This window comes from Aythya marila (genome assembly GCF_965140915.1).
Source record: "Aythya marila genome assembly, chromosome: 15".
NCBI lineage: Eukaryota > Metazoa > Chordata > Aves > Anseriformes > Anatidae > Aythya > Aythya marila.
The window spans coordinates 145974-170975 of record NC_139056.1 but is presented as its reverse complement, the minus strand read 5'-3'; the positions used below and the strand labels follow the sequence as shown (position 1 = coordinate 170975).

General features: G+C 35.7%; 1 protein-coding gene across 11 annotated transcripts in view; it reads right to left on the bottom strand.

Annotated features, from left to right (window-relative positions):
- Positions 1 to 25002, bottom strand: part of MRTFB (myocardin related transcription factor B) — an 88715-nt gene that overhangs the window by 33922 nt on the left and 29791 nt on the right. For 10 of the 11 annotated variants that reach the window (XM_082772553.1, XM_082772556.1, XM_082772560.1 and 7 more), the window contains one exon: positions 851 to 916. In XM_082772553.1, coding sequence (XP_082628679.1) covers positions 851 to 916 — 66 coding nt within the window. Of the gene's footprint in view, positions 1 to 850; positions 917 to 16971; positions 17310 to 25002 lie in introns of those variants that run through there. The other variant, XM_082772559.1, reaches the window with a different exon arrangement.

Sequence of the window (25002 nt, the reverse complement as noted above, 5' to 3'; positions counted from 1 at the left end):
GACAATAAAGTGCAATTACATGCACCATGCCAATTACTTTCAAAATACAAGTGCTGTGAGTTCAGACATCCAAATGTAACAAATATCCAGATTTACAAACATTATTTGCTTGTCAAAGTACTATAAACTGCAGTTAAATTCAAATGGTGGAACTGAGAGATAAAAATGGTTTGCTACATGTGGAAAATAGACCAGGAACTTTTGGCAACTGGGAAAAAGGTTCTAAAATGATCTTCTAAAACAATCAAACAAACAAACAAACAAACCCACAAACAAATAGCCTCTTCATGTATTCCTGGAAATGTATTCATGCTCAGTGACAGCAGGAAAGGTGAAGGCAAAAAAAAAAGGCCGATGCACAGCATCTTCTGTATTAGGTCATATGATCCAGAGTACGATACCCAGACAAAGTCACTGCCTCATGTCCTGTAGCATCACAGCTACTGCCATGCAAGATTTAACACAGAAGACGTTTGTTGGCATATGAGTCTTAACTTCTGTGTCTCCTTTTTTTTTGTTTTGGAACCCTTGCCATCCTACTCTTAAAAGACTGCTGGCTTTGATATTGATGTCTACTCATTCATAAAATCCAATTTATTTCAGTAAGATTAGTCACAATTTGAAAAGAGAAAATAAAATGAGATTTCTGCAAATCCTTGCATTTTCATCACAATGGCTGCTTTAACTGAATGCTCATTTAGATTACCAAAAAGATCTCACTGGTCCTTTCAAATGATAAAGCTATTTTTTAGTGATTCTCAGGGAAGTGCTAATCTCCATTATTTTATATACCGACTTCATAATTAATACAGTATAGTAACAAAATTACTAGAAATAAAGCAAGTCTTACGTGGCATGATGCCCTGGTCCACCAGCTGTTCTCGTGTCCGCCTTTGTTGTAGCCTCAGCTGAAGTACTGAAAAAAGAGAACATTTGTATGTAAGCATACCTTGTAAAGTGTAAAACTAACTTTCAAAAGTTGCCAAGCATTTCAACTTTAGAAATATTTTTGCTATATACATTCAGTAACCTGATAGTAACCTCTAAGACAACTATCATTAAGGATCAAATGCTATTAACATAATTTGGAACAATTGTTTCCAATCCCTATTTATAATGGCTTTTGCTGCTTTTTAGTCCCTTTATCAGATGTGACTATCTCATACATATGTCCACTCCTCCTATCACTTAGGTCTCATAACAGCTATTAAGTATTAGATCTTTTTCTTTGTAATGCTATTATTAGATAATAGATTCCAGAAAACATAGTAAGGTATAAAGAGTTCATACCATAAACTGCAATATGCAATGATTATATAGCCTTTGTAAATGTGTTAAACCAATCCTACACAACTGCACTATGCTGAGATAGAGATGATGTTTGCAGGGATTTAAAAAAGAAAAGCTGTATACATTTAGTTGACCCTTACAGATTTTATTTTTAAAACATGAAGGCTTATTGTACATGTAAATCAGTCTTGCTGAAATGCAAGGAACTGAAGCTACATTTCAGCTGACTTATTTAAAAAAAAAAAAAAAGTAATACAATCGGAAAGAGTCCTTATCTTCTCTCTAAACATCAGAAAATGTTGTTTTCCTGATTCAGAGACATGTTGTTATCATAATGATTTAAGGACCAAATAAACCCAATATTGTCAGATTTGGAAAAACAGGTTACACTTTCAGAGACAATTTATGTTTGTTACATTTAATAAAATCTACAAACATTGTTGTTTGAATATGTCCAAACATACTCTAAGTATGACCAACACAATACACATTAAATACTAGACCAAGAACCACACAAAAACTGTGGGGAAGGGCAGGAGTGGCCCAAAACTTAGTTCAACCAGTTGAAACAATTTTAAACGTTTGAAATGAGACAAATGGATCTAAACTGATCCAGACTTTTAGTTCAGTAGATAGCATGAATTTCAACATTTAAAATGTTAAGTCCTAAAAGCTGCCCATTAAAAAAAATTAAAAAAAAAAAAATAACATATCCAGTCATAGACATAATCTTAGAAACTATTATACTGTGTTTTGCTTTTAGAGAATACAAATCCTAGGGTTAAGGCTTATATGAAGTGCCACTTCATGTTGTACCTTATTCAAAACAAGTCTGGTTAAAGCCTCTTAGTGTAAATAATTATGAATTGTACACGCCACAGACAGGAAAGGGAAACAGACTGAGACTTTGCCGATTAGTGTCTCCCCTTAAGCTATATAATTCCAACTATTTAGGGTGAAAACCACACCATAATCTAGAAGACAAAAATTTTCAGTCAAAGATCATTAAATCTGAAAGATTACTTTTGTTAAAAATATTCTTCCTCTTCTTTTCCTCTTTATACTGGCAACATCATCAGAAGTTAGTAACATGCAGTGCATTTTTTGAGTCTGACAATACCTATTTTTAGATACGCAAATAGGAAGAGCTACTCCTAACTGAACACAGAAATAACAGGAGTGCAAACTGAGCCCTTCCAGCTACTGCACCTCAGTAGCCTTCTCCAGGATATTACCAACTATTACTTGGGGCATTGTTTATTCTGCCTTTAATTATCCCTGCTTCAGAGACAAACACAGTTTGAGATGAACAGTCTCGCATCTGACAGGCCCAAATTAGGCATTTCTGTGCACGTGAACCACTGAAAAGTTTAAAACATTTTGTTTCTTTGTTGTGTACTTGAATCTGCCACAATACCCATGTATAACTAAAGCTATTTCCAAGTTCTGTACATTCACTAAAAAAAAAAAAAAAAAAAAAAAAAGACTCAACAAGGGCCTAAATTAACACCACTCATTCTATAGGGCTATTGAAGTGAATAATGCCTCACAACACTTTAAGCAAGCCATTGCTGTGGTAAATGATGAGTAGAATGCGTTCAGAAGAGTGCCACAAAAATGATCAAAGTGAAGGCACACTGAGGGAGTTGGGCTTGTTCAGCCTGGAGAACAGAAAGCTCCAGGAAGACCTCAAAGCGGCCTGCCAGTGCCTAAAGGGGGCTGCAGGAAAGCTGGGGAGGGACTCTGTGTCAGGGGTTGTAGAGATAGGACAAGGGGCTTTAAACTTAAAGAGGGTAGGTTTAGGTGAGATATAAAGAAAAAGTTCTTTAAAATGAGGGTGCTGAGGCCCTGGCCCAGGCTGCCCAGAGGAGCCAGGGGTGCCCCATCCCTGGCAGTGCCCAAGGCCAGGCTGGATGGGATTTGGGCAGCCTGGGCTGGGGAAGGTGTCCCTGCCCATGGCAGGGGGGTTAGAATTAAACAACCTTTAAGGTCCCTTCCAACTCAAACCATTCTATGATATTGCTTAGACATAAAGGCCCCACACTTTCCAAAACTAGAGCATTTTGTTGTAAATCTTCCCCCCCAAAAAAAGTTTGTTTTCTCTACTGTTCACTTCCCCTTGTGTTTGTATTGATTTACACAGGACTTCATGTATAGCTGTTACCCTAATGTGAAATTTCATCTCTTGTTCAAGAGACAGTACAAGATGCTTGGTCAAGAAAAAAATACATGGAATACGCAACATTTACATTCTCAAGTGTTGCCTTGATAATTTATTATGGATGTATGATTATGACATGCTGTTTCCATTGTATTTCACAAGGAAGCAAAACAAACTAATGCGTTGTCCAGAACATCAAAATGAATGTAATTTCTAAAAATTAGGCTAAGGACAAACTTCATTGTTTTCAGAATTTGAAAGGAACCAGCTTATTTCCTGTTCTGCAGTACAGGAAGGATATTCCTCTGCCTTAAGCGCTACTACCAGGAATAGCAAGGTAAATCCTGAAAACAAGGGCATTATTTTCTTATGTGACTCAAACATTGAGAATTTAAATACAAACATTTCAGGGCTGCGCCATGGCAGTCATGTTCAGAGTTCACAATGTTGTTACACAAGAATTGCAAAGGACAGAAATGAGAGAACATGAAAGCAACAGCAGTAGAAAGTAAATTGATGGAAAGTTATTCAAAATTATTCAAAATTTCCTGCATTCCCATGGAAACTTAGAAATACCTGCTTTAAGGTTTTGTATTTTCCAAGTAATATTAAAAAGCTATAAGAAGTTAAATGCAGAATTATTTTATAATAGATAGATTGATTTATTTTTGGTATTCCTTAATTCACATGGCTCCACGTAAATTGTGACCTCTTTACATAGTGTCTTTTATTAGGAGAAGCAAACTTGTGCTGCCTGTAGTCTTGAACCAACTGAAGCACTCAAATGGTGCTGGTAACACACTCCTTCCAGGACTGCTTCTTAGGTTGGGCTTGGCAGCATCTTTCTTCACATCTTTCTGCAGAAAGCTGTTTGTGTGTTTTGTTTTGTTTTTTTCTTCAGAAAAGTATAATCTGACTCCAAAAAAACAGGGTATAATCATGTGCAAACATTCTTATGCAGCTGTACACTCAATTTTAGAGGTCCACAAAGTTTATACAAGTACATGTGAATTAAGAAAAATAACGTACATTATTAGCACATTATTAATGTACATCTTATCACATTATTAGAGAAAACTGCAAGAAATGCACATTTTAGTTGGAAATGCATTTTAAGCATGCAGTGTAATGTTGTAATGTCACACTTCTATCCCCTGGGCTACTTCTCTAGCATTTTCATACTGCGTTATCACAAAGCACTGAGAAATCCACTAGCAGTTGTAGTATTTACGGGAAAACAAAAACAAAACACTCCAGTTTTGATTCTCCTGCTTGAAACTGAGAGCTAGTCTTAAGACTAGATGGGCAATCCCTTTAAAACCTTAAATAAGTTTTACCTATGCAAATAAGGCGAGACAATTTATAACCAGCATGCCAAGACTTCTGTATTTCAGACCCAGTATTTGTGGTCTTGAGTAAACTAAAACCTGAGTTTCTTCTTTCTTTGCTCATGGCCATGCTTTCTCTTATACTATGAAGCAGTGAAAAGGGCTGAAAAGCATGTCCTGCTCTGGGCAGAAATCCCATTCAATGCTATGCAGCTGTATTTAGTCCAGATGTACACCATACTTAGATTTAGCTTTCCTGGAACACTAAACATACTACAAACCCAGATCATCTATCAAACCTTTTACCTAGCTAGTTACAAGGTATTTTGAAACACATGCTTCTTTATTGCAGGCTCAAGGTCTTCACGCAAAATTATCTCCTCTACCATAAGTTGTGTTCAGGGTGGAGCTGATACACCTCATCAGACACAGCAAGTAAATCAACTAGTATTTCTTTGAAGAATTCATTACCTACAATGCAGTGAGTCAAGTAGCAAATGCAAGCAGAATTACAACTAGCATGGGAATACTATCATTGATGTGAGTCACCCACCAATACATAATAGGAAAGTCATTTATTAAGAAAAAAAAATGCATTTGTGGTATGTAGAATGCATTTTACTTAGCTTGACAGTATTTTTTTTTCCCTAAGAAATTCATTTAACTGTTAAATTGCATAGAATGGAGTGGAGATTTATCAGCATTTTGTTTTTATTTATTAATCCTAGACCTGCCTGCCCCAGATCCAGATATCAACATGAACCTCAGACTAATGCTTTTCCATCTTTCATATGAAAAGGATCAGATTTCTATTTGGCATTCTACTGCACTAACACTGCATTACCACTAGGTCACGTGATTCCATTGCACAGTCTAAACACATCCTACCATCTCAGCATTTAGCAATTATTGCATTTCAATTTTTCACTAGCAAGTTGAAAAGGCCTCACACTGCAGACTGCCAATACAATTAAGCTAATTAACGACTCCAGTGCTTCTAATACATACTTCCTTGTATTCCTTTGAAACACATTTTTAAAAGTTTGCCTGAGGTGCATTCAGCTGCTGAGATTTCTCTGGAAAAAAAAAATCAAAAAATCCCACAACATACCAAAGTCTCTGCGTCAAAGTGCTATTTTAAGCCAGCACTAGGAACATGCAAGCTATAGGAAGGTACCACATGGCAGCACTGGTACATTGTCAAGGAGGAACACACTTAGAAAGCTGTAAGCCCACTGCTGTGGGCTGTTGTGACTTGTTAAGTGTGCTGCAGTTCCTGCAGCTTCCTGTTTCTGCTTTCTGCATGGTGGGAGTCAGCAACAAGGAAAGGTTCAGACTCCCTCTTACATGCTACTGCACACAGCCCTACACCACAGAAGCATCAACACAGCAAAGACATACCCAGTGGATGAGTTATTTGTATTTGTGGCTGATGGAATTTGTCAGTTCTTGAAATTAATGTAGCTTGGCCATGGCTATGATTGGCAGCATTCACACAGGAAATGGAGAAAGGACAAAGTAAATCTACTCAGCAAAAAATAACACTAAGAATGTGTGTAGCTCATCTCTTATTTTCCACCTGATTTCATCCAGTTCTTTAATTTGCTCCAAATGTAAATGATGGGAAATCCTGCTACATAATTTACGAATGTACTGTATCTATGGTTTGTGGCTTCAATTATGATCAGGTATTTGACTTAAGCTTTGCAGAAATAGTGAGAAGTGATCTATATCCTCAACAATGTCTTAGGAGATAGTATGTAGTGTACTATAGCAGAAGGATGAGAAAAGCTGTAGGTATGTAGCTGCACATAAACTGTATGTGCATAGATGTTAAGTTCTAGCATTTTTTGGCAGAAACGTGTAACAAATATTTATGGTTTCTGATAATACTACTTGCATGCCTGTTAACCTACACTGGACATCACATATGTTTTTGAAATTGTCCCATGTGTATCTGGACCAGTTATAACAACTGTGGATTTTGAAAGCTCTCAAAATTGATGTTACTCACTCACTAAATAAATATCAGGAATGTATGTATTACATAGACAAGAGATGACAGCCTGTAGCATGACTAATAGGGAAGCAATGCGGGCAGAATACTGAAGAAAAGATGACTCAAAGATAGCATTGGAAGATAATCATTGAATATTTTGACTTGATTGGAGCAAGGAGGTTCAACAGAAACAAAGTTGGATGAAAACTAGATGTTTGCTTTTGCAATCAACTCAAAACTTAAGAAGGAAAAAGAAGTTTGGTGTCAGATTTTTGTTGTTGTTTAAATATTGAATAACTAAATGTGTTACTAAAGAACGAAATGTTTCTAAATAGAAATTCACTGTGAATGAAAAAATGTATCTTTTTAAGAATTGAAAAGCTGAAAAAAAATTTTACTTTTCCAAAGCAAGTAAACCAGGAAAAAAAGCTAGTATTTATACATCAGTAAGATGTAAGGAATTAAAATAACTTTAGCCACAGGGAGACAGAAGTCAGGAAGCAGAGATGTTTCTAAGGAAGAAATTGCAGTATCTTTACAAGAGTTAAATAATTACATCTAGACAAAAGTCCCGTCAAAGAGGATATTTGACTTAGGTCTGAGTGCCAAAGCAGATGGTCATGGTACAGGCAGTAATGACCTTTATACTGTCATTGTAGTTAGACAGACTGAGCCCTACAACTGAGCAGACACACACTTTAGACAGACTAGTATCGTTCTAATGGAGATGAGCCTGTAATAGGTATAAAGGAAGGGAACTAAGAATGAAGTTTGTGAAAAGCTATAAAGGAAATGGGAACCCACAAAGCAGCTGAAATAACAGCCAGAATGGTATGGAAAAAGACAGTCGTGTAAACTAAATCACAAGTTTTTAATAAGGAAAATGTGATGAAATTATATTCAAAGATGAATGAAAGATGTGAGAATGGAGCTCAGCTTGGCAGTTTTGGCAAAGAATTGCTGATGTATTTCAGTGAGAAACTCTCTATACAATAGATTGCAGGTTGGTTTATATCTAATGTAATTAAATCTAATACAGACCTTGTTTACTATATAGAGACATAGAAATCCATACAGCAAAGGATTTCTATAACAATCAGTAGCACATAACAAGGTAAATCTAACAAAGATGGTTGAGACAAGAGAACAGAGTTTCCAAATAATGTAAAACCTATTGAGGCATTAGACAAAGTTATTATACTGTATTTTTTGTTCAATTTATTATTATTTTTAATAAGCATTTACAGACAAAACAGCGACATCTGGGGAAGGGAGAATTCAAAAGACACAAGGTATTATAAAACAAAGTCCCCCTGGAGTGCTTCTTACTCAAACATAGTATTTAACAAATTGTTCTTATCTGGCTGCACCCATTCAGCTTGTTGCCTGATTGATTGCTTCTCACTTTCATACTTTTAAAATCAGTTACCTACATAACATCTAAAATCATAGACAGATCTCCAAAATAAAGGCCCAGAATTGACAAAGGTTTAAATATGTTAATATGCTGCAAACCTCAGTAATACCATTCCTCATTTTTAAAATGCATAAGAAGGGCTATGTTAACACCACTGAGCAAATATAGTTGCTAAAAGACAGAACAAATATTTTGCACTTTATCTGGCAGGAACGTCCTTTCACACCACTGCCACGCTACAGAATCGTCTTCAAACTGCTTCTGAATAAAAACCATGCACACAGAGGTCAGCCAAACTCCTGTTTTGTCAGGGAAAGGAGGGCATTTTGTTTTATTTTCAAGTCAGTGTATGATTTCAAGTTTAACAGTTTGGCACCAAGCCAAGAGATTCCAAAATGTCTGTATGTTTTCTCTGGGCACTTCAAATAAAATTCAAACTTACATAGTTTATTACTTAATGACAGAAAGATGATGCATAATCCTTCCTCAGAGTAAGGAGACCAGGTTATCTGATTCACAAAGTCAGTAGAAGTCTTCTGACTTCACGGGAGCCATAAGTTTTTCACGATCTGAAAAACCGTGAGTGCCAGAGGCTGGTGCTCCCAACTCTTACCATTTCTTCCCACATTAGCATACCAGAGAACCACTGGTTCTATACGCATGGGAATGGAGAGGACAGTACGAAAAGGAGAAGTCTTATCTTAAAACATATTTTCATACTGTAGTAAATTTTACCAAGTTAACGGCCTCTACTTTCAAACACTGACTACTCTTCAAGTTCACAAACACTAAGGCCTGAAGGGGCAAACCAAGCAGATCCTCAACACCTTGCTATGCTGGTTTGAATGCAAGAAAGCCAAAGTAAATAGGCACTTAAGTATACATCCTGTTCTGTAAAAGATCCTTTGAAAGGTAAGAAATTTAGAATAGTCCAGTCAGATTTTACTCAGTGTGAACAGCAGAATAAGTGAAAATTAAGTGTATTACTAAAGAGCAAAGTTTGCATATGATTTGCAGCCACCACTTTGTTACAAATCTCTAATTTGTATCCTATAGTAAAGGTGTCTCAAAGTAGTATTATATAATCACAAGCACTGGAATGTAGAGGCCAAAAATAAATTGATAGATGTACAGCAGGAACAACGCTATCTACACTGACTGGCAAGCTTTCACCACTGCTTCTTGTCTTGAAAAAATACCAGAACTCATACTGTGTGCACTAATTCTAGCTCTAATTCCACATCTAACACAATTATGTATCCCATTAATTTCTAATCAAATTTAAATTGTCTTTTTTACAGAGGTACTATGAAAGCATTAAAATAATTGTTGACATTTAACAATTAGAGATGAAAGACCAAATCACTGAGGTGTTCATTAGACAGTGTACAGTTCTTTCAAATGACAGCAAGAAGAAAAATCATGTACTGACTTCTCAAAAATGTTCTTTATGCAATCAACTCATTATTTCTTTCAAAGTTAAAATGCAGCTGATATGAGCTATTTAAGTCCTTAAAACTGCAAGTGAAAACAGGAGAATGCCATCCCCAACATTCCTGTATACTCCCTTGGAAATTTCCAAGAGCGGTAGGAACTCCAGTGCAGGCTGCTAGGCTGGCTGCCATGGAAACAGACAGTGCTGGAAACTGGGCCGTTTCCTTTAAATTAAAGTCTGTTACACAGAAAGCCTCGATTTCTTTTTGCCAACTTAGAACAGCTTTTAGGCAACCAAAGTCTCTAACATGTTGGGCTTGAAGCACAGAGCAATAGATATTAACAACAGACGTTCTAGTTGCAGTGAAGGACTGCTGCAGAAGATAATTCTATCTATTGTATTGTGCATATTGTAAAATACAATCCTCAATCAAAAGTTATTTATAATTAGTTATTTGGCACCAGGACTGTAAGATTAATACAAGTATAGGAGTGGCAGGGTGGCAGTACCGTAGGAGAGAGTATTTTATCAGATGGCAGGTGGACTACACAAGCAATCAAAGCATTAGATTTGTATTAAAATTATGGACTGACCTCACAACAGATTACAGAATTGCTAAAATCAAGCATCAACTACTTAACTACATACCTCTTTCAGTTGTTAACATTGCAACCCCAAACAGCATCTGCTTACACTTTAAAGTTTACATGGCATTTTCTAAACTGAATGTAATTTACTCTAAGTTAATTTTGCAGAGGCAAATGTTTTGCATTCTCCTAAATCATAAATGTTTCTCCCTGAACTCTATATGGTGCTGTGCTAAGTTTATATTAAATAACTCATTAAATGCTTCATTGAGACAAAGTTAAACTTTTCAACTAATGTTAATTGTTCTGTGAATAAAACTGAAAATGTAATAAACTGAATGTTTTATACACTAAGTAAAATAAAGAAAAGTTACACAGTGTGCACATCCAAGGAAGGTTCAAAATATGGTAACTAGTTTGCACCAAGTATTACTCATTTTGTATGTGTCCAAACCCAAAAATTTGATTATGTAGTGTTCCTTTCATTTGTATGGCATGTCAAAGAATGAAGGAAGATGAGGGAAAAGCTATGAAAATATTTACTACCTGTAATTTGTTGGAAGTGATTCTAAGTACAGTATTATACACATATGCATTAAAATTGTATATAAAATACATTAATTTTTTTGTACTCACCTCCCACCAGCCTGAAGATGATAATGTTCAATAATTTTAAATAAATAATTCAAGGAAATCTGACACTACCTAAAACTGTGGATATGCTATTCAGGTTCAAAAACCTTTAGAATCCTCTTGTATGCCAAAGTAACCTTTAAAAAAAAAAGTCTCTTCTGGTTATTTTTACAAAAAAAAAAAACTTACTCATTCTTTCATATTTTAATGTATTTTTTCTATTATTTTTTATGTGAATTTCTGCTAAGACTGTATCTTTATACATAAAGACATAATTTAAGAAAAGTAAAACTGTCTCTTGTTCATACTCATTTTAAGCAGTTACTCAGTCATAGTTCATTTCAGCATATAAATTATAGCAGTGAGACTACTGAGGGCCATTTCAGATAATCTCATCAGAGTTCTGGAGGGATTCTGGACCTCCAAATCTTTAAACTATATAGCAATGATTTAAGCTTTGTCTGTGAGCCAGTTATATTGTACAAATAACTGTTTCTAGAACTAACATTATCAGACTGAAAGTAGAAAACAAAAAGCTAGATGGGAAAGATAGCTAGATGTAAAGTTAACATTTAAAACAAAAATATGAAGCATAACTTATTATCATCAGTTGAGAAGCTTAAATGACTAGGAAACAGAACAATCTGTATCATATCTTATTGCCATGTAATATGTTGCTTAGAAACAAGTCAAAACATGCAAAAGCCTCCAAACAAATTACTGGAAGGTCTGATGGGATGAATATAGATAGATAGATTGATCTAAAAAGTAAAACCTGTATTTTCACAATTCTTCAAAAATGAAAAAAAATCACTACCACCTTGGGTAGAAAGTCTAAATAAACTGAAGCTTTCATTTCAAGAACTGTGTAAAATTGCATATATTCAGTATATTAACAATAAGTACATATTCTAAATCTGCAATATTCCTCTGATTAGTTTAGTCTTCTGATTTTATTTTATTATTATTTTATTTTTTTAAAAATTATTTGACATTTCCTCCAATGCTTCTGTCAGCCAAGAAATGTACTGTCAAGGGACTCATGAAAGTTGGGTTCAAATTCTACATCTAGTACAGACTTGCTCTGTGGTAGTTTGGAGCATATTACATTGAATAATGACAGATTATTTCCAGGCAAGCCCTCTTGAGAGAAGGTACTACCTCCATTTTCCAGGCTCTTCCGAGGCACAGAAGGGCCAGGAAACAAAACACATACCCAAGCAGATCATCCAGGTCACAAGATTACACATCAATTTAAAAACAATGAAGAAGGTGGGTTTACACTTAAGTGCCCGATCGCAAACTGAGATGTATGCTATGGCATTATGTCAACTCTGCTATGTAGACAACATCATCTGTGGGTGCCTGCTCTGTGGATGACTCAGATCGCTTCCAGTGACAGCAAAGTCACTACATTAAAAAGAACATCGCATTAAAAAGGCTGAGGTGTATAGAAGCGTTGTTGGATGCGTTGTGAAAGGAAAGCAAAAATCCTCCAGCACAGCAACAACACAGACAGTGGTTTCAGAGTGTGGTTTCATATCTTAATGTGATCTAAGACCAGAATGCTGATGAAAAGACAATGAATGGTCTCTTCCTCTCTCCAACCACAGCTGTTCCTCTTGCATCAGTACTGGCAAAGGAGCAGGCTACCAGGTCAGTGCAATCTGGCTGAAAACTAAGACTGCAGAAATAAAGTCTTCAGTGATACCTACTCACTGATCCAGCTCGCTTCCAGGTTGCATAGTCACTAATACCAATACCAACATAAGGAAGAAGCTGGCAGGGATGGATGAGACTATGCCCACTTTTGGCAGCAGCAGTTTTAGGCCTAAATTCTGTGAAAGCTTTAAGAAGTCTTGGCATGACTGGAATTGCCATAGCAAGACTCCTTACAATTCCTGGTTATCCCTCATATCCTCTAATTGTATATAGATTAGATACAAAATCAAACTAATACATTGTGACCTTGGTTTATTAAAGTATTTAAGCATGTATCTATTATAATAGTACTACCATCTACTTATTGTCTGTTCAAGTGTTATACTGAAGGAAAAAAAAAGTGTAATAAGCACTGATTTACTTGTAAGACAACTCTCCCATTGTCATCAAAGAGACTGTTTACGGTAGAAAAAGTTAAGAATTTCAATACAGCCTTACAGGATCAGGATATTTGCCTCCTTTACTAAGTCAACACACATACTATTTTTTCAGCACTTTACTCATCTGTGTCTTGAGAAATACATCTGATAGAATGCCAGTGATGAGCGAGGACAAAACACCTCAAAAAAGCTTTTTTTTAAAAAAAACAAAACAAAACAAAACAAAAACAAAACAAACAAACAAACAAACAACCAGCAAAATCCTTAAGTATTACATGCTACCGCAGGAGAGCGGTAAAGGTCAAGAGTACCTACCACCAATACGCAACATCAATAGCAGGAAATCTGTTAAAAAACAATTCTCATTCAATATTGATTTGTTTGCATGGGAGGAAGGGAAGAAACCACTCCTACCTAAATGTGGTAATCTATTAACCAGATAGCATAAAGACATTTCCAGCAAGCACCTGAGAAGTCCCTGTGCTTCACTCATTCTACCCTGTATCCTGTTTCTAGCACTTACCAGTCTCCAGTTCCTCCTAAGGCCGTAAAATGAAAAAGGAATACAAATACATGAAATAAATTCTGCCTTAAGGTGGAAAAAAAAAATACTTCCTGGTTAGTTTTTTTCCTTACAGTAACCTGCAGGTTACTAGTAACTCTGAAACTCAGATTAATATATGAAAGATAGGACCATACTGATTTGTTTCATCAATTTTATAGTCTCTTCAAAAATTTTCCTGCATGGTCATACGCTCTTGCATGAGCTCAGCAATCTCTGTATCAAAACAATTCAGGGTACAAGGTAAAATTGCCAACATTCACTTCACTCCTCAGTTAGAAACCTAATCTGAAGCCAAAACGTATTCCTAATAGACACATTGTTGATGACTACCTCTTTCTTACTAACCATATGCACAAAGATGTCCTGATTTCATCCAAAGCTTTTCACCTGAAATTTCTAAATATTATGTCTGCTCACTTAAGATTAGAAGTCAATGCTTTAGGAATTTCTAAAAGAGTTGTTTAGCTATCATTGTATAGTAAGCCTTACAGAGAAAGTATTTTTTATTCCTTGCTCATGCAAAAGGTAATTTTGAAATAAGAAATCTTATTAAGAAAATCTCATTAAGAAATTAAGAAAATCTTGTTAAGAAATTCTGTTTTCACAGAAACAGACAATATATAAGATTTTCTATTTTTATCTTTTTTTTTTTTTTTTTTTTTTTTTTACAAGAAAGTGAAATAAGTAGGAGGATTTCTTCCAATGCTATCAGATACTTTAAGGGAGAGGGAAAGGGAGAGAGTTGGGGGGGGGGAAGAGAGAGAGAGAGAGAGAGAGAGAGAGAGAGAGAGAGGTCATTAGCATAAGCAAAGAAAAAAAATAATCCTTCTAATGTCACCTTCCAATGCATTTAGTATTTATTTGCTAAAGTCAGAGTTGGGATTTGTGTTTCCACCAAAACTCTTCTTCCCTGTAAAGAAATACCAAGCAAAAAAAGGGCTGCACCTAACAATACTAATTGCTGAAATAAGCAAACTATAATCTCAGGATTTTTATATTTATCATATCTGTGCAAAATAGATTAGGAAGCAAAGGTTATGCCACCTTCTGAATTACATAAACCTCTACATATTTCATCCAGGGCTCCTCCCCAAATTTCTTTTGTTATTAAAATTTTAACCATACAGATGGTATTTGTATGTATTGTTGTTTCAGAACAAGAAACGGATGATGATTCAGGTGCCACTTTGCTAAAAACAGTCACATCTTAATTTGAATTAAAGAAAAAGAGAGAGAAATTTAAAAAAAAAGAGAGAAAGAATTAAAGAAGAAGAGGAAGAATCCCACCATGAGCTAATTTAATATATTCTGTAAAATGAGAAGTGTTTTAAAACTATTTATGCTGGTTTTTTAAATAATTTATTAAAATTAACTGCAATTGAATTTTTCTAAATCTGCAGAATACCTGAACTACATGTGTATATTATAAACTGAAAAGGTTAAGGTCTGCTTTAGCGTTTCGTGTTTAAAACCAGTCACATTTGCTATGCCTTCAATAATTCATTCTACAATAAAGGAAATGCTTGGTTTTGCTTAGCTGTAGAAAGAAGAGCTGGAAGAGGAGATCCTGTAGTCCATTCATACTCTCAAAAAGAGGTTCATTATTTTAATTATTAGGTTGCAAAATTCAGGAAAGATAAAAGAATTAGGAATACTCACTCGCGAAAAGTGAAAGCAGCAAATATGTACTAAAATAGAGAAAATGAAGCAAAAATAGTGATGGTGGAAAACAATCACATTTTTTTATGCACTGGATAAACTCCAGAACAGTCATGAATTTAGACTGTACGAGTATCCCCTAATTGTAGGTTTTTTCCTACTCTGACAGACCATCATTATTGTAATGCATATTCTTTTAGCCACTTGCTATGTAACTGACATACTCAAAAAAGACTGAAGACAAAAATTAATGTGGTTACTTATTAGCCCACCTACACTACCCATTATGCTAGTGAGTTTTTTATTTTACTTATTTCTCCCCTTTTGTCTTGGTAGTTTGCATTTGTTAGCATTTTTTTTTCCAGAATTGTATGCTTATTCCTCTGTCCCTCTCCAAACTTCCTTGCCTTTCTTTGTTCCTGCTGCCCCACACAGCTTCAGAGGTATCAGCAGCAGGTTTGAGTGAACCTGCTTGGGGTCAACAAGGCATCCACCATGAAAAAGAAGCCACTGTTGGCCCTTTCTCTCAATCACTGTCTTTCAGGCAGTACCTTTGTGCTTGTAAGGGAAGCAGAACTGTTCTGCTCTCAGACACAGTTGCATGCATCAGTGCTGTAGCTAAGTAATGCGTTTTTTTTTTTCCTGTTTAAACAAACTGTCAGTTACTAAGTTCTGTAAGGAATACACGGTATCTTTTCACTATCTTAATTGTTATTAATTTCCAAATTATGAAAAAAAAAACAAACCCCGCACTGAAATTCTGAGAAAGGCATCCTGTGTAGCAGGGATAGGAGGGGAAAGCAGTCTCGTCACAAGAACAAGGAAAAAGTCTCTGCATCACCAGACAACCCAATGATATCTGGAACAAAAGCCAAGGCAGACTCATGGAAAAGGGGTGAAGGAATTTTGTCTGCTACAAAATACAGCTTGGTTTTGGCTCATTACAAAGTTGGAGTTTGAGTTTTGATCTGCAAAGAGCCTGGTATGTTAACATGCACCAGCTAACAGTGTCCTCTGCAGGGCTGGCAGCTGACCTCCAGAGGTCTCTTCCCTCTCCCCCTTAACACAGGCCAGCTAGATAAATACCTCGAGCTAGAAGGAATGAGAAAACTTCCATGTCTCAGCAGTAGTACTGCCACAGCCTAGCAAATACTGTAAATGTACGTTTCGCAGCTTTAAAGAAAGCTCCAAGTATCCTCGAACTATTGACATTTTGCAAACTAATGCTTGTGGACAATGTCAATTTCATGCACAACCTAAAAGCCATCATATAAGGAGATATAAATTAATTTGATAAGCAGGTATCTGGAAAGCAGGCTCAAATCAAATGTGTCAGGGGGAGGAGGGTATTCTACAAAAGACAGTAGCTGAAAAAAGCAGTGCAGTGCTGACAATAAGACAGCAATACATGTCTAAAACTAACGGCTTGTGGGGTTTTATTTTTAGTAGTGTTATATTTTATGATCATTGTTTCATTGTATTTATTTCAACAGTGCCATTTTGAAGCATTTTGTGCAATAGTTACAGAAAATTTCAGAGTCCTTCATGAATTTAACACTACATTTTACTCTAAAGAGAGTAATCACTCATTTTTCTTCATACAATTTCTATCAAGCTATTACCATCATTATTTTAACAGTCTCAGATAATTTCTAAATTTAGCTTTTAGAGGGTAAACAATACCTAACTTGATGAACCAAAATAATTCTTGACATACTGTACGACACCACAAATACTTGAACTGAATATGCACAGTATTTCTGCATTTCCCGTCCCCAAGCAGCAAGTGACTAACCTTCCTTGAGACTTTTCTGGCTGTTCACCTCAAGGCATTCCTTCTCCTTCAGTGGCTTAACATCTCCTGCAGGTAAAATCTCGGAAAAGCCCTGTTTCTGCTTCTTGGAGCTATCAATCATGATGAGAATCCTTTAGAATGGCAACATCCAGCATAGGAAAAAATACTAGTAAATCACCAAGCAGTACACTGCTGCCCCAAACGCTGCTTCCAGTTTCTGTCTCCTAGCAAATGAGCAATTGCATCTTCACACAGGCAAAAGCAGCCATCATCCTTCACTTTCGAGGTTGACCTGCAATACACTCGGTCTGCTTTGGAGCCTGTAACTCCCTCAAACACCAGGCACAAAGCATGTGAAGCATAACTCCCAAATCCCCACCCCTCTTCTCAGACAACCACTCCCCCTTTTCCTTTAGTTATGCTTGCTTCCTCTGCACATTCATGTTTCAATACGCAGCTTGGTCAATCATCTGACAAAGAATGAGTTAAGAAGTTAAAAATAAATCCAGCAGTTGCTGAAGGAGCAGCATTCGCTGATACCTAAGACAAACACTAATGCTGAGGACTCTCTCTCTCCCTTCCCCCGCTGCTCTGCATGCTGCTGCAGGCAGTAGAAATATTTGATCTTTGCCTGACTGGCACATTCATTACTTATTAAGTTTCATTAGAAAACAAAGCTGCCTATTAGCATTTGAAAAAATTATGTTGAGGAACCTCCTCCCTGCCACCTCCAGCCTTGTTTCAGAGATTTATCTAGCAGACCTAAGTGGGAAAAGCCATTCATGATTCCCATGTGCTTCCTTCCAATCTAAGGAGAGATTCTATTCCTTTTTGTAAATATTGAAAAAAACAAGTATTTTATTATTTTTCTTTCTATATTACAGTTACACTTCTCATTGTTCCCAGCAGTTTTAGGAGTATTTCCTTGCACAGCTTCTGATCTGCCATTCCCTCCAGCATTTTACATTCATCTCACACGAGTCATCAATTTCAATGTCAATCAGGAAGGTTTGGAGAAAGGGATCCCTCAAATTACCTGGCATGAGCCATACAGGAACAGAAGACTAACTCACATTTCACGTACCTAGAGCAAATAAACTATACATCATTTTAAATAGTCGCAGTATGCCAAACTTAACTACAGCAGATGTATTTTCCCTTCCCTTTGGCCTAAAAACACCATTATACAGACTTTCCATATCCTTACTTTATATTTTAAATCCTTCAGCATGAAATTATGAAGGTGATCTCCACTCAGAAAACATGTTTCGCTCTTACAGCATCAGATTTGAACAGACCTACATGCAACAACAAACTCCTGTTTCAGAACTGGAGACTAGAGAAAAATCATTTTGCCTCTTTGGATCTTTCTGCAAGACTAGCATCATTCAACACAGAAGAGTGCAAAGGTTCTTCGCCTGAACAGTGAACTCCCAAGCATTTGTGGTGGAGCTGCACAACAAGTAGCACCACTTGAAAGTCTCTCTTTCACTGTCTTCCTGCTGCTGGGAGGAGGAATGCCAGGACTGCTCCCATCTGCAGATGGGAAAGAGGTGTGAGCTTACAGGCAAAAGAAAAATTCCTGTAGCATAAATGATTTGAGGCAGCTTTCCCAGCCTAAAGATTTGTTGTTTGCAGATTGCATGTTTAAAATTTATCAGCTTAAATTACAGTTTACTTATATACTAATTATAGACAATTCCCATACATCTGCTTTCACAGTGATTTTTTCTCAAACACAAGAAGAAAAATTACTATGGAAGAACTCATCATAAATGAAATGAACTTCCTCACTGCCTCCAGCCAAATATTAAGCATAAGAAACAAAACTACTGTTGAGAAACTCCACATATCCAGAAAATAAATTCTGAGCAAAATATAAAATTAGGGTTCAGATTTTGGTCACTTTTTTTCTTTTCAAATTTTTGTAGTGGATTCTTAACATGTAAATTGGCTTTAATGCAAGATTTTAGTGGAAATTTGCTTTGTGAACAAAAGGAAAGAAAATACTACATGCAAAAGTGAGTGTAGGAAAAAGATTCAAGAAAGCCGCTGACAAATGGCTAGCAATGGCATGGTGAGTAAGGTGGCCATGAGGCAAGGCAAATAAATGCCTTTCTCAGGCACACAAAATACTGGTTTCAAAGGAAAATATGCAACAGCTAACGGCTTTATTCATATTTACTCTTCAAAGCAACAGAAGTATGGGAGTTAAAGTGCCATCTTTCACATTCCACACAGTTTGTATTATTACACTAGATTGCCAGTCACATCTTTTCTGAGTGTTGCATTAACAAAGAGTTTGTCATTTTCCAATACTGAAATTACAAACTGAGAAAAATTGAAACAAAAGTATCTTAATGTCCAGTAGTTAAAAAGTGTAGTATGTACACAGACTTTCTTTCAATTCTACTTTTAGGATTTAAATCATTAGGCATATTTTAAAGATTGTTCACAGCACTTCTGTGTTTATACACATTTTAATTAAATTGTAATATTTAAATTAAATCTGCTGCAATTTTGCAGTTGTAAATATAACAGTAGTTAATCTAAAGGTTTCTTTCTAGAATGCAAATAAGTACTTTTTTTTGCCTTGGGAAAAAAGAAAATGCTAGCCCTCAGTAATAGTTGAGTACAAAATGAATTTTAAAAATATTAAAATATTAAAAATAATATTAATATTAATATGTTAATATTAAAATATTAACTTTTCATCCAATCCAAAACTAAAAGGTTTCCTTAAGAGCAGTGCTATCTTATTCCACAGTGCTATCACCCAAGCCCAGTACTTGAAAAATGTCTCTTGCATTAGGTTAATAAAGGAAAGACCCTACTACTGCAAGTAAAGCTGGACACAGATCCATTGGAATCTGACTTGGAAAACAGTTGAGCTGACAATCAAATCTCTTAATTTAAAGCCCTTTCCTTCAATTTTTATTTATATTGAATGGCACTTTACTACAGGATTTAAAATTTTATTCAATGGCAAAGTACAGACTTCATAAGCAGAAGTGGAGTCTTTCTGCTTCTCTACCACAAGTATGTTTTGTTATTTTTAGTAATACCATGTTACCTGAGAGGAGTGAGTCACACTGCTCTCAAGAAAAGAAACAATCCAATCCGATCTACAGTTTGACAGAAAAGTCTTTAAAAAAAAAAAAAAAAAACACAACTAATTTTCCTAGGTGAACAGCATTTGAAGAACTATTTAAGTGTCTTCTGCAATTTTAATAGAGTACCTCTCACTTTAAGACTTTGCGATAGAATCTGTTAAGCAAGAAGTATCGATACCACAGCTGCTAAAGATTCCAGGAGAGTTATCTTGTATAAGAGAAGAACCTCCTCAAACAGCAGAGGAAAAAAAAATAAGCAGAACAAATGAACTGAATCCACAAATTTAAAGAAGTTCTATTTGAAAGAGGTCACATTAAATATGAAATAAATATATATATAGGACTGTGCCACTTGATAATAATACTTTTTTTGAAATCCTAGTAAATTTCAGAGTTCAGAGAATGCAGGATTCACCCACTATCTCTTCCTAATGTCAGTATTTATTTTCCAATATCAGCTGTTTCTTACAAAACAGACTTACTAGTCTTACCAATGAAAAGTTACAAAAATGAAACATAATTAGGCTGTTTTATTAAATATTCACTGAATAACACAACCACCAAATGAAATGTCATATATCTGTTTGAAATTGCCAAATGTTATTTAGTCCTACTGTATACCAAAGAACATTTAAGAAGTGATTAAGGTGATAGTGGTTTCCCATTCATTTTATTAGAAAGACTCAACCTGCACAACTGCAGAGAGAGACATTTTGGAGGATGTCAGTAGACTCCAGATTCACACAACAGCAATACATTAAAAAAAAATCTATTCCTATGGCTATAGTCTAACCCCAGATCAGGTACAGATGCAAGTCATGTTTATAGTTGTACAGTCAGTATAGGGGCTGTCAGTGCAGGGGCAGACATCCAGATGAAGCTAGACCAATTTTTTCCTGTGTGCTTGCAAGTGGCATGGATTTAGTGCAGAAAATTCCTGGCTTACAGAGGGATAGAGAAACCTTGAGGCTAAGTAAATAAGAAATCTGAGTAAATAAAAAGAGATTCACAGGCTGAATCTCCATGGTACAATTCAGTGCAAAGACGCATGGATTATCTCTGAAAAACATCTTACGTGGATACGCATCTTATGTGTTGTGTTTTATACAGCACAATAGAAACTGTGAAAGCTTGAGCGGACTAGAGGGAACAAACGTTAAAGTGGCAAATTTGCCACAAAGGTGGCAAAAGAAGAATAATCTGCTAACAATAGAAAAGAGTGAAGGGGAAAGAATGACTGGAAGGAAAAAGGTAACTGGACACTTCATGATAGCTTTGTATCGCAGGGAATCATATGAGCAATAACAAAAAAAAGTGAAGCAGTTTTGCTTGGAAGAACTACTACTATTCCCTGTACATGCTGTATTTTAAGCAAAAAAAAACACACTGTTTTAATTTGCATCAAGTTGATTTGTGTACATGTACATTGGAGAGTCTAATTGGATGATTTCCACAGGTCCAGCTCAACCTTATTATTTTGTATTATTGTATTATTATAACCTAGGACAATATCCAACTTCTTGAGTACAAAAGAGCTAACGACTCATATAGGACCAGTGTATTGTGTCCTAAAAACAACTCACTGCTAGTCTACAGAATGGACATACCACAAACTGTTACTGCTCTATGCTACTCCCCCTTCATTTCCCTTTTTGATTTTTAAATCATTGCAGATGGCATGGATTTAAAAAAAAAATTCTTCATTACATTGTCATCTCCTAAAGTGACTACTCCTTGGAGTATTTATTGTGTTCTATATGCAAGTGGTAACCCAGCTTTCAAGAATAATGGAAAAGCGTAGCTTCATTCTAAAGCCAAATTACACCTTTGCCACTGCCAAAGGAGATGTTTCCAACTTCTCTCCATTTCTCCCTCTCCCTCTTCTCTGTCTGTGTTCCACTCCCAGCTCTAACCACACAATCCTCTCGCCTCCTTTGTACTGGCTCTGGTCTAATCTCACAGTAACCCAATTCAAATAATTGGCCTGCCAAAAAAACAAAACCAAAAACACATTCATTTTCTTGCTAGGAAATTATGCCATTAACCAGTTGCATTGGCTAATCCTGTAACTGGATGTACACAGGAGCCAATAAAAGAAATATACTGAACAAATAAGGAGTGGAAAAGAAGGTAAGATTGGGGACCTCCACTTGTTGTGAAACTATCAACTGTTTTTAAGTGTCATTTCAAATGACCATCCTCATATTTCAGTAACAGCAGTAAGGTAGCTTCAAGCTAAATGAGTACTAACACAGATCTTCTTCTGTACTGACATTTCAATAGACAAAACCCCTTTTCAAATAGCTAAATTTTCATCTCATCTTTCTGCTTAAATACAGAATATTTTGTAATATCTGAAAGAGAACTACTCATTTCCAAAGTAAACGTTGGGCGTATAACCTCTCTGATCTAAACAAGTACCTGTTTCCAAAGAAGTATTTTCAGCAGTACAAATAGCTGGATCACACTGAGGATCACACAAAATCCACAATGAGCTAGAAACAAAACTGTGGCTAAAACACAGGTTTCTATTAAACACCAAAACACAACCATCTCTTACAGCTAAAAGACAATCATAAGCCACGTGCATTGTATCTATCAACTGCAGGTTTAAACTGGGGTACAAATAACATCAGTGGATCAGAAATGGAAGCTGAAGTAAAAGATACATGAGGTGCTTTTTGTTTTGATATAAAATATATTTCTTAGAATTTGCGTTATATTCGGAGGGTAGAAATACCTCTCCTTTTAATTTCAATTTAAGTTGCATATATTGCGTATAAGTGGGTGAAATGAAGAATAAAAGGCTTCAGAATGGAACATCTCTGTCAGTTAAATGAAAACCAAGCAATATCTAATTTAATAAGAATGTATTGCATAGTGTTTTCATACACGCTTATTTGCTTTTAATCTAAGGAAAGTGGTATTGTTTCTTCCCATCCTCCTGCAACACAGACTTCCAAGTGCTCTGCCAACCTTCAGCCTATAGAAAAAGCATTATTTAGAAAGAGGAATTGCCTGCTTGAGGTTCTCCAAAATCACAAGGTACAGGAAGAAACATCGCAGCTACACCAGGCTCCCCACAGTGCCTGCCTGCCTGCCACTCGGCATAGCCCTAGTACCTTTTTACATCAATAGCCTGGTGAGCCAAGCACTAACAGTGTGCAACTTTAACCTCGTTAAACAAATAACTAAGCAACAACTGCTTTAAAAGTACATTCCAAGTCATCACATCATATGGAATTCATTCTTCTGCAATCACATGTAAAGCCCACTACAGATGAATTTAAACTCTAGACAAACAAACAAACAAACAAATAAATAAATAAATAAATAAATAAGAGCAGAGGTAGGCATTTAAGCTGTTTCACTACCACGAGATTTTGAAGTGGACAAAAAAAATAACTTTGGTAATGTTCACTGTCTAAATGAAAGATTCCCCACCATTTTGCACCCATGTATCTGCATCTAGATAAATACATGTATAAAAATGTATATATGTAAAAAATACATAAAAATAACTATTTTTAGATAAATACTATTTATATGCAGTTTTAACTGGACATATACACATTTAACAGCACATAAATTTACATACCTATATAAAAGTATATCATACATAACTTTTTAAGGCCAGTATTCAGTCACCCACCATGCCATCTATGATTTGCTAAGGGCTCATGTAATAAATTCTGCACATCACGTACCAGTTTGTTTGAACCACCTTACCATCTTGTAGTGGCTGTATCACAAGCTAACATTGCAATGATAACATAGGCAGCTAGGATTTAGTTCTAGCAATTTAAAATAATTGTACAGTAGAATTTAAAATTAACATTCATTTCTAGCTATGCATGTAGTTATCCACAAGGAATTTCAGGAAAAAAAGAGTCAGAATACATCAGTTTGATCAAGAGATCTCTTTAAAAGAAAGCATACTTTCCATATCTCCTGTAATCAGTCAAATGCCAAGCTCTCTAACAGGATTTTTTTCATATATACCAGATGACTTAAATTGAGTCAGGCACAGGTCATGTCTCCCATCTTAATCTCTTCACAATAAGCAGACAATTAAAATAAAAATCTATAAATCAAGCTAAAATGACAGATTGTTTGTTTAGAAGTTTACCAAATGGAATGACCCTGCTGGAATTCTTTCATGTAGCCTGTGAAAATGTCAGAATATATTCCATTTAAGAGGTCACAGTCCCTAGAGAGCTCTGAGTTTTGGCCTGTATGTCTTTTCACATGCTTTAATATTTGAAAATTGTTCCTTGTAGACACTGACTGATGCCCTGGGAATGCTAGGATTGTGGGAACAGGCAGTACCAATGACAAAGACAGACTTACTGGGAAATCAGTACCTACTCATTTTGCTCTCTCATCTTATAACAAGATAAGACAACATTCAAATTTTATGGGGGGAGGGGGGAGGCAAAAGAATCCTCACGAAGTAATTTGTTCTTTCTGCTGACATCATGTCTTAAAAAAAAAACAAAACAACAAACATACATACAAATATATATTAATTACAACATCATGTGTTCTTACAATGGATTCTTTAGTTGAATATTCATACTGGATGTTCCGTGGACTATTAAAACTTAAAGGAGAGAGAAATCACAGAACAGCTGAGATCTTGAGATCATCTAATCCAACCTTCCTGTTCTAGCAGGGTCAGCTGAAACAGGTTGCTCAGACTTGTGCCCAGTCAGGTTTTCACAGATCCTACAACCTCCCTGGGCAACCATTCTTCATTTATCACTTACTGTATACATCTATATGGTACATACTAAATACAGAAGTATACACATATGCACATACAACCTATGGTATTACATACATACACCTCTAGAGTGTACTTTCATGAATTGTATATTTCATCTAAGTTTGTATTTTTATAATGCACTTCATTTTT